Source organism: Sitodiplosis mosellana, unplaced genomic scaffold (genome assembly GCF_009176505.1).
Source record: "Sitodiplosis mosellana isolate CC-2019 unplaced genomic scaffold, AAFC_SMos_1.0 Smas_scaffold_6226, whole genome shotgun sequence".
Taxonomy (NCBI): Eukaryota; Metazoa; Arthropoda; class Insecta; order Diptera; family Cecidomyiidae; genus Sitodiplosis; species Sitodiplosis mosellana.
Genome location: NW_022601467.1, coordinates 12619245 through 12630787, shown reverse-complemented (window position 1 = coordinate 12630787; position 11543 = coordinate 12619245). Strand labels below are relative to the sequence as shown.

General features: G+C 36.7%; 1 protein-coding gene across 15 annotated transcripts in view; it reads right to left on the bottom strand.

Annotated features, from left to right (window-relative positions):
* Positions 1 to 1391: 1391 nt before the first annotated feature.
* LOC129577783 (5-hydroxytryptamine receptor 1) overlaps positions 1392 to 11543 on the bottom strand; it is a 112100-nt gene continuing 101948 nt past the window's right edge. For all 15 annotated transcript variants that reach the window (XM_055465357.1, XM_055465361.1, XM_055465358.1 and 12 more), the window contains 2 exons: positions 7990 to 9151; positions 1392 to 7741 (listed from right to left, as the gene is read on the bottom strand). In XM_055465357.1, the coding sequence (XP_055321332.1) occupies positions 6821 to 7741; positions 7990 to 8346 (1278 nt within the window). In that variant the 5' untranslated portion in view covers positions 8347 to 9151 and the 3' untranslated portion in view covers positions 1392 to 6820. The remainder of the gene's footprint in view (positions 7742 to 7989; positions 9152 to 11543) is intronic.

The following is an 11543-nucleotide window of genomic DNA, read 5'->3' as shown; positions in this document are numbered from 1 at the left end:
CACACACACACACACACACACACACACACACACACACACACACACACCGAACACACTTGAAAGGCATACATGTATGGCATAAAATTGAAAAACATACATTGTAACTGGCACTACACTTTGTATTGGAAGTGAAACTGAAACTGTAACTGTGTAGCTCGTTCTGGATTGTTACTGTGGGACTGCCGCTTCATATTTACTATCCGATGCACATCCACTCCAGCAACACCGACTAAAAATTGTGGCACGAGCAAAGAACGCACATAAATTCAAGTTATGTCTCACTCGCTTATTCTCTCTCCTTCTTTTTGCCGTTGCTCTTGTTCTTGTTGCCTTTTTTCTTTGTTCTCTCTCGCTCTCGCTCTCGATTCCTTTTCTTGTCACATAAATGTGTAATAGCGTTTGCAGTACATTTAGTGTGGCGTTCGTGATTACCAACTGATAGACGTTGTTTGATTTTGATGGTCGATTGTTGGAAGGGAATTTATTATCTCTGTTTTCTCTCTCGATTGGACGTCATCGAAACAGTTGCAGTCATTGAATGGCAATTCTTATTTCTCTATCGAAGCGCTTGAGCTGGTGTCGTGTTTTCTCATCGCCATTGCGGAAAGAGAAAGTGAAGAGGAGAAAAAAAAATTGTCGTCGGGGAGCCTTGTTTACATTCATAACGCGATATTTTTACATGCTGCAGATCATTCACTTGGCGCAGCATGATGCAAAACAATTTCATCGAAATTATGCTCAACCAATTTGCTAGGAGTTTTACAACGTTACGTCTTTATTTTGCAATTACCATGAAATATTCGCAAGTGTTGCAACACTGAATTTCTTTAGAAAATATTTTTCTTGTTGTATCGTTTGGGTTTAGCATGGGATGCATGGCGGTTATTCGTTTCGATTTGATTTGATTTGATTTTATTTTATATCTTTATTATTCATTGGTGCGCGCTATTCTGCATACATCAAATACTTATAGCGCACTGAAAACACGATGGGTACAACATCAAGCACGTTCGCAATATTCGCTCAGCAGTGGCTGTTGCTTGGTGCGTGTGTAGTGAAATGCAAAAGGTTTGCATTGCAATGGCGAATGCATCGTGTGAAAGAGAGAACGATCGGAGTTCAATGAAACGGAGACGAACGGAAGCGATAGGAAATTTGTGTGGCACCCGTACAGTGCAAATTCGAACAAGACGAAACTGAAGAATGCATTGGCGAGCGAGAAATATGTGAGAAAATGGTTTCAAATAAAATCAAAATCGGTTGCAAAAAAACGCAGATATTGGATTATTACTCCTTCATAAATGGATGTTATACTGTTATGTCGGTTATCTTTCATTCACGTCCTTCGCTCGATGCGATTTTTTCCCACGATATCCATTGTTATCTCTCGATTTTCTTTTTCATTTTCACAATTCACTTTCATTGGTTTCTCTTTTCTCTCTCTCTCTCTCTCTCTCTCTCTCTCTCTCTCTCTTTTCCATCCTGACTCTGTCTCCAGCTCTCTTCCTTCTCTGCTCCATCTCGACAAATTGAAATTACGTTACCCACGATCGGAAGCAGAATGAAAAATGGAAGCTGGAATCAATTTCACGGTGAGAGAAAAAAATCCATTCAGATTTGTATTTCTTTTCAGTTTACTCGTTTAGCTGCATAACGTTTCTCTTTTTTTTCGTTCTTATCTACTGTGCGCATGCAGTCACTGATACTACACGGTCATGCTTCAGTTTGCACTCGGATTTGGAATGAATGCTGATAAAAATGAATTAGTTTTCTACTTATTATTGAAGGGTGGAGTGATAGAGAAAAAGTGAATAGAAAGATAAATAAATGACTTTATAATTTGCGAAGGATTCGCTGCATTAACTCTGTATAAGAGTTGAATATTCCACCTGACTTTACTGGATTTGATTCATTCATTAAAACATTGAGCATCGAATGTGAGACTCTTCTGAATAGAAGTGGGAAGCTTTAAAGAACCGCGTGACTGGCATTCAACACTTCAAATCGATATTTATTTTTGTTCGGTCTGTGGTACAAAGTCAATAATGAAATCGTACTCTTAGCAGATCAAATGAACTGGAAATATTTCAATTAGGTTGGCATTCATTCAATTAATTGCAATATGATGGAGCAGCGTGAGTGACGTTTGGATTAATTTTTCTTTTGCGTGGGTGATTGTTGCCTCGAATCCCATTTTTATTTACACACACCCACCAAACGAAAGGAAATCCAATCATTTGGAATTTTCTTGAATTTTGTTTTTTTCTTTCTTTCTCAAAAACAGTTTATTTTGATTGATTCACATGGTGGTCATTGAAAGAACTTTGAATGGATCAAGTAATGAACCTGAAAATAAAACGTATTGAAATCGTTTCAACCATTAGCTAATTCAAAATACCAAATAAATATACTTCTAATTATGCCTATCATTAGTTTTTCTCCTTTCTTCCTTTCTCTTGGATTGATGCATACAGTTTCGTTTAATGAGAGTTCGTTAGATTTGGCTTTGTTTTTATTTTTGGTTATTTATTTGCATTTCATTAACGTACCTTATCAATCCACTTATTCTAGAATGTTTCCTTCTTCTTCTTTGAATCATGATGCTTTTTTTAGCATTTGCCTTATTTGTTTGTATATGTGTGTGCTCTTTGCTTGTGAAATCCATCGTTCATTTGTAGTGATTCTTTTCACTGTTCAATGAAAACTTACTCCATACTATTTTATTTATAGATATTTATGCGGATTTGTTTTTCTTCTCATCATTATGCTGCTGTTAACGCATGATCGCTCTAAATCGCATCCATTGCATTCACACGCATGTTCATTTTCTCGATACTACATATTTGATGATCTGTGATAGTTTGTTTTTTTGTTGTCAATATCTTGTACAACCCATATATCGAATAGTATGGTTAAAATAGGGTGAAGGCTACAACGGAAATTTAAAACTGTAACTTTACAAAACACTTTCAATACGAAAACAAATGCGATAAATAGTTTTTTTTTCTCATCTTCTGTTTTTTTTTCATCATAAAAGAATTTACCAGTTATAACAATTCAACTGAAATATTTTATCGGTCACATTCTCTATCTAATTCGTGTCTGACAAATCAATGATTTGCTAATTCTTTTCACTTTAAGTGGCATCCCTGTAAAATATGTGTTTGTTTGGTTGATTTTGTTTTTTTCACCTCTAAAACGACAATTTTTCTCCGTCTTCGGTTAGACAAAATCGAATTTCACGTAGTTTTCCACAAATTCGTTTTGATTTTTCTTATCAAACGCTATTTTAATCATAGTGAAAATCAAAGTCGTTTAAATAGTTTATCATGACACAATACGTGTGACGCAATTTTCCTAATCCATTTTTTTTTGGTTTTTGTTCTTATTTTGAATTATATATACACTGATAAGTTTTTATTTTATTTTTGTTTCATAAATTTGGAATTATTTTCTTTAAAATATGCAATTATTTTTTTGTCATTTCATAAAATATATGTTTATTATATAAATATAATGTAGGCAAATGATTCAGTAGCCGATTATCGTGATTTAGCTGCCGGAAATTCGAATTCGATGACGATTTTCTCTCATTCCTGGGAAATGTTTTCATGATGCAGATAAATATGTATACTCAAGAAAATCCGTCGTACAGAAAGTAGTTGTGCAGCCGTGCTGTTTGCACATCGGACTTTTTCGCATATATATCATCGTTCATCGTGTTTCATACAAACGAAATCAGCACACAGACAAACGCGTGTATGCGTGTATGTATGCGCCGAACGCTCAAAGCCGAGTTCCATACGAAGCATGGCTACAGTGATGGAATAAATTACTATAGAGCGTTCGGCACATAGGAAACACGATGAACGAACGATGTGTATGCGAAAAAGTCTAATGTGCAAACAGCACGGCTGCACAACTGCTTTCTGTGCGACGGATTTTGTTGAGTAGCCTTTGGTTTTTAGCCGCATGCACTTTCACCGTTTTGGAATGCAATTCGCATGTAAACTTTGATTTTTCACGAAAAAAAGTCATTAGCAATCTGGGGCATTTTGTTTCTAAAAATAGTACCCATCACTTGAAACATTTCCCATCTCATTTTGTATGTACATTGATGCCTTTCATTCACGTTGTGTTTGCTTGTGATAGAATCTGGTCGAAAACGTCATCAGTCGACAGAGAAAAGTGTTCATTGCCCAGATGCAATTACACATCATAAATATTATGCCGGAATACCAAAAGATAGCCAATGACATCTATGATCCAACTCATTGAATCATCGAATATTTCGAGCAACTTTTTTCAATCGTGTGTGGCTTGAGTGGAATATAATCAACTTTACGGCGACACTAGCAACTTCTCTGCACACACACACACATCGTAGAAGAGAGTACAAAAATCATAGTATTTTGGCAAATGCATGGAGTAACCACTGCAAAACATCAATACGTAGTAACGGCCCACAGAGAAGCTGTTAGCGTCGTCGTAAAGTTGATTATATTCTAGTAAAGCCATACACGTTTGAAAAAAGTTGCCGAAAAATACAATGATTAGAAGTGAATTAATTGGAATTGAGATGGCATTGACTGCTATGTGTCAAATGACTTACATTTGAAATGTATTGTGGCACTTTCCATATGTTACACATTTTGTTCGCACATCTCACTCCAAATGTCATTTTTTGGCAATATAAATGAATGAATGATACGCTATTCCTGGTTTGCCACTGGTCAGTCAATGTTTTCTTGCAACCGTAACAACTATAATATCATCCATTCCGAAAAGAGTGAACTTCATTCGTTCTGGATGAATAAATTTATTGCTCATTTACGTACGAATCCAAAATTGTGTGTACATCTGAGCTATTCAAACACTCACTCAATCTCACTGTGGTTAGTTGACAAATTTCAATCTTTTCAACTTATTTAGAAAGTACATTTACTATTTATACGTTGCATGTATACATATTCGCTTTTCCGTTTGTAACATTTTCAGATAGGAATTTTTTTTTTAGTTCTGTTCAACTAAAAGAGCCGTGTTCATATGTCTAAAGTGTGAGATAATTTATTTCAATAATGATGTGGTAGTGACGACACATGATGCTGCACTGCATTAGGTTGTTCAAATAGATGCATTTGAACACTCTCATCCAACAAGGAATCGTCTTTAAATATACCGATCATCCATTTCCAACGACATTGTGCTATTGCATGTTTTGAATGTGCACTATTCGTTTTTCTCTTATGCTTTTCAATACATCTCTGGAAATTGGCGCTTGTGTCAATTGTTTCAATATTTGCTTCCAATCATGATTGGTTTCAAGTATGGTATGCTAGCAACAAAAAATGGCTCCGGATAAATTTTTTTCCTCTTTCAAACGAATAATCAATCAAATGATTCAATGAACCAATTGATGATTTGACAAAAACCATTAAAATAAGTTATATCGTCCAAGAATGAATTGAAATGAGTTGTGGCTTATTCTTCTGTGTCATACATTAAATTTGATCCACATTCCAAAATCAACGTAATCAACTATTTTTGACATTAATTGGAAATCAGAAGAAATATATGACATTTTAACTGTAAATGGTAACAAAGAATCGATAAAATTTACGCAAAAACTAATGAACTCAACTGAACTGTATCGTACCGTAGTGCCGTTTACAATTTAATCTAAACATACGTTTGCCCCCGGCCAATAGGTAATTTAAATAAATATCTTTGCAAATGGATAACTTTATCGATAAATGGTACTTTTGCACGTAGAACATCTGCCGTTTTCTTTTTGTTTCTTTTGTTTCGATCTTAGTCATAATAACAAATCACAATTACTTTCAACATTTTTCACTGAACTACCTAGGACATAGATTTTTCACACACACTTTAATTACAGTTGTGTTTTTGTTTATAATACTTTTTTTTATTTCTTTTATTTTATACGTATATCTATATTAGCAAATTCTCTGTGATTATTTTCATGTGATTTCCCTCGTGTCGAGTATACAACTTTCTACATTTGTCGCATCGAAGTTTCACGATTTCTCTCTTCGTGTGTGTTTACATACTGTGTGAAACAAATCGCTTCAAAATCACATGCTCGAAAACTTGGATGCGGTTATTTTTTGACCAATTTAAATTGGTTTGTTTTAGCTCACAGAATCAACGTCACATCGGCGGCATGCCGACTGAATCGTAATGCATCTGTGCATAATTTGTCAACAATTTTGTTTTCTACAATTTCTAATTCTGTTCGAATGCAACAGTACGGCTTCGGGTAATCGATGGCGTTGCCATACAGAGCACACTGTGTTCACTGTCATTCTCTTTTCAAATGCACTTGAATTTGTGGGATACTCTCTTCCGGACAAACGTTCATTCCTTTTGCCCGAGAATTGAACTAAATGTTTATCACCATAGAACACGTTTTATTACTATACACAAAATCATGATCGAAGTGTATGCGATTGCAAAGTTTTTTTTTCTTCTTTTTTTCTGAGTGTTTATCGAAATGTAGATGGCTTCTGTTTTACTAGATAAAATTTGATTTCGAATCGATTGCTTGAGTTTTTCTTTTTTTTTCTCAAAGAAAGTTGAAGAGGGTTTTCGTGTATTTTCTTTTTAGTGTTGATGTTGTTGTTGTTTCAGCTGCTGCTGTTGCTGCAGCAGCAGTGAATGGCCGAGTCCGTGTGCGAAACGAATGTACATGGTATGAATAGCTAGGGATGTATGGTGTGATGCATCACCGTCACCTCTATCGGTTTGCCATTCGAATCGTGGGGCGCTCGAAACGAAGAACCCTCTACATCTTTAAATTTCAAAGAAAGCTTTCACGTGCACCGTGCCCTTCACCACCGACCACGACACGTTGTGATGTGGGCTCACCGTATTGACTGTGATAGAAATCTTCGCGCATCATTAAATTCAAACTGGAGCATCGAAAGTATAAAATTTCTTGGAACGGTTTACGGAAGTCACGATTCAAGGTCGCATAGATTACTGGATTTAGTAGAGAGTTTGCATAACCTAACCATAAAAATAGTGAATGTAGATAACTCGGCACAGCCGGATCTTCGTCTTTACCCTCACCGAGAAATGGACGAACTAAAGCTAACAAAAAAAACGGCAACCAACATATCGTAAACGCGGACATAATTATTCCTAATGTGGTTGATGCTTTACGCTCTTTAGCTAATTGAAACCGTAATTTCTTTTGATGTGGTGAACCGATAATTGTGCCGCTGCTAGTTTCGATTGGTTTCTCTTTGGTGCCGCCATTCATTGTGTTTTCGAGTCGGGTCTGTGCACGTTTCTCATCCAAAACGATTCGCCGTGCCGCACGGAATATTTGATAGTACACGAACAGCATGACTGCTAACGGAATATAAAATGATCCTAATGTTGCATAAATTTGATAGCCAAAATTCTGGCACACTAAGCAAATCGGTTCGCCGTTTTCGTTATAATGTTCGTTGCCGAGAATTAAGAGCGGTGGAAGTGAGATGCAAGCGGCGCCCAACCAAACCAATGCCACGCATAGCATCATTCGTCTTGGTGTTCGCTTGACACCGTACTCGAGCGGTTTCGTTATTGCCCAGTATCGATCGAGTGATATCGCGCACAGATTCAATATGGACGCCGTACATGCCAACTGGTCGAATGACACCCATAAATCGCAGAACACCGTTCCAAAATTCCATTCGCCCAGCACTTCGTACAGCAACGCTGGTGGCATCACCTGAGTCAACCGAATAAATGGAATGGAAAAAAGAGAGAGAAAAAATCGTAAAACACAAAATGATAATTAACATTCTCCTGGCCCAAGAAAAAAAAATGTCAAGTGAAAATAGTATGTACATTTGCCTAAAACGTTGTGGCATAGCACGATGCAATGCGAGAAAAAAATAGAATGAAACGATCGAACGCAATGAACATATTTCACGACAATCACCATCTTGCGAATAACGGTCGATGGCTGATACTCACCAATATTGCGACACATAGATCCGATACAGCTAGCGATACCAGGAGATAATTGCAGGGTCTGCGGAGCTTTCGTACCATACAAACAGCGATACATACTAGAATATTACCGACGGCCGTAACAAAGATTACAACGAGCAAAATGATGCTTATTACAACCGCCTGCAATGGTGGCAACGATGTTCCAGGCTCGGAGGCGGACGAAGCTGATGGAACAGTGGCAGTACTTGTGCCAAACGATGGCAACAACGACGACGACGACGACGACTGTGTCGACAGTTCTCTTGTTACCTGCGACAATGAGGCAATCGTAAGGTTGGCTGCTTGTGATCCTATTTCGTCAAATTTTAAATGCTCCATACAGATAGATAAATAATGGCTAGGGGCAGTGTTTACGCCCCCATGCCGTTACACAGCTCACAAGCAATGATTTCCAATATCGGAATGGAAAAGAAAGGAATAAAAATGAAAATAAAACACACAAAATGTCCAACGAAATGCTGGCTGCTGCTTCTTTTTCCCTCTTTTTATACAGCTCCGGTGAATGTATGTGTATGTATTCGTGTGTTTATCACTACCTTCACCATGTACTCTACTCAATGGTTGAGTGCGTCGATAGCCCGGTTCCCCGATGTATTTCCGTAACAACAGTGCATCAATTGATTTCGATATAATTTATATATTCTCCCCCCACGTCCCACGACAAATATTTGACGTGTCAAAAAACAAAAAAACGAAAAAAAAACAAAATAAAAACGGAGAGAAGAGAACTAAAAGGTGTTTCAACACAATTCACTCAGCTGTTTGTTTTTCATTATCAGTTTGGCTGGCCTCGTTCGCTCACCACGTCATCAATACACGTTAATGGAACGGTGATGTGTTCGAAACCGTGGCAATTGTCGTAGTAAAGTGAAATTTGCTTATTTGTAAAATGTTCATGTTGTAGCTGCGCTTTTGCTTTTGCACTCTCTTCCAATGTGATTATTTGCTATTTTTCGCTGTATCGACTGATTTTTTTTCTCGTTCCTGAATTAAATTGTAGATCGTTGTCGCCTTTTTTGTGTTGTATGCCGACCGTGTGTTCGGTCCGTGTCTATCTACTGCTTTTGTTTATGGCAATACCAGCAGCATAGTGCAACCGTTCTTCGTTATATTCGGCTCTTATCTGCAAAACAATAAAAGAAATTGATTGTAAATCTTCTTTTATTACGTAAATAAATTTGATTCAGTGATACATTCGAGAGTGTGGGAGTTTGTGTTTGTGTTTGTGTGAGAGAGTATGGGAGAATGGGAGTAAACGAAAATTAAACTGGGAAAATGTGGCAAACCTCGAACATTAAATCAATTTCAGTGAATGCTTACACCACGTTCGCTGGTATTTCATTCGATTTTTCGTATATTGATTGAATGGATCATTAATGGTCTCATCCAGCCATTTAAGACGAATCATTAAAGCCAATATTAAGGCAATAATTTTCGGTCTGTCGAGAGTGCATTCTCTGTCCGTTGCTGTATCCATTTTCGTTTTGTAGCTGCTTTTTATTTCTTGCGCCATTTCAAATCAAGAACTCTTTTCAACACGAATTAGCCCGTGCTCAAAAGCATTTTAGCCGATTGCTTTTATTACAAAATTTGATATTATGCTATATTTCATTGGTCCGGATTGCGCTTTTGGCATTTTAAATTTAGCAGCGAAAGCAGTTAATTTTTTTTTCTGCTGTCGGGCCAGAGAGCGAAAACGTGGCGAAATGTGCACAACCAACAACCAAAAAACCAATTAATAATCACGCATAACAAAAACAGCTACCAGCAAAATGGGCCAGCCGAAAACGAGAAACGCATACGCTGACAAAATGAAAAAAAAGGAAGAGTGTGCAACAAATGAGCCCAATTCACATGGGAGGATGTCCTTTTTATAATAAAACCGATAAAAACATAAAACGTTGCTTTGTTGAAATGAATACAGACATTCACCCGATAATTAATACGTAATAATATTGTGGCAAATGATATGTGGTCGGTCGGGATCATGCATTCTCACATCGCGCGGTTTCACTGACATACAAATCCTGTGTTAATCGAATGGATCGTTTAACAACACAATACTGAATTGTGAATCATCAGCACGCACGATCAATATTGCTTGTGGGATTCGCATTGATGCACCTGATTCACTCTCGGTCCTCTTAATTTAATGAAATTTTGCGGTTTCTCTGTATTCGCCCATATTTATTACATGAAATAATATATCCAATATTCTGATGGTGACAAACATTCTATTTTGATCGTGTATGCTACACGATAGCAGTTTTTACGACGGTATCATATTTAAAACTTTCATCCCCACCAACGAAGCGCAGAATATCCATTAATTTATGTAAAAAGCATCGCAACTCGAAAAGTGGTGTGGTGATGAAAATCCAATGAATACGATGCTGCATGGGACTCTTCAAAGAAATTATAAAATCAATGATGGTTTGCATAGCACTTTTGACTGTCACCTTCAATTTTAATGAATTCATCTGAGAAAAGTCCTAAATACTTAACGTTTCGCACACTATTATTCACAAATAGTTTTGGCCGTATTTTTTGTTCTTCGGTCGGGCAGTGTTGCATTTCAAATGATTCCACATTGAAATTTCAAAAGTTTTCATCAAGAAACTTAAATAAGTTGACTTTAATATCGTCACCATAGTGCAATTGTGAGTTAATACAGAGCAAAAATATGATGAAATGAAAAAGTTTCGTGAAAACTGCAGCTCATTCAAGTACAGGAAATTACAGTTCATGTTTTATTTATGGATTGCGGACCATACAACGATCTATAATGCAAGAGAAAAAAAGCGACAAAAAATATTTATGGTAGTTGGCTGTGAAACGACATATTTGCATTTGAAGTTGAACAACTTTCGAATCGGCATCGAGTGACAACGAGCGACACACCAACAAAAAAAAACGAAATCATGGTACATGCTGCGTATAAATTTTAAATATTATACCTTCAGTCAGAGTAAATCACGAAAGAAGATCAAGCAGCGAGTAAATTATAAATATGTATAGCACTGTGGATGTATTTCCGTTTGATGAACGAGAGAGAGAGAGAGAGAGAGAAAGAAAGCGAAATACAGAAAAATTGCGAGTGAAAAAAGTACGTCAGCCGATGTGGCGGAAAAGCACTGCAGCAGCATTACAGGTGGGCGTTTTGCGATTACTTAATCACTTGCAAAATCATTTTTCGGGTGATTAAGATGACACTTAATCACTTAATCGCTATTAATCATGATTAAGTGATTGTGCAATTGATTAATTAATCATCGATAATGATTAAGTTGTTGTCTTAATCACGATGTCACCGTGATTAACTGTGACAACTTAATTAAGTAAATTCTTAATCATGTTTAAGATGTGATTAACGAAATGATTGTGGAAAATGGGAATCATTTTCAACATTTCTGCATTTATGGCGTCTAATGATTAATTAATTCTACACAATCATTTCGTTAATCACATCTTAATCATGATTAAGTAAATTCTTAATCATGATTAAGATGTGATTA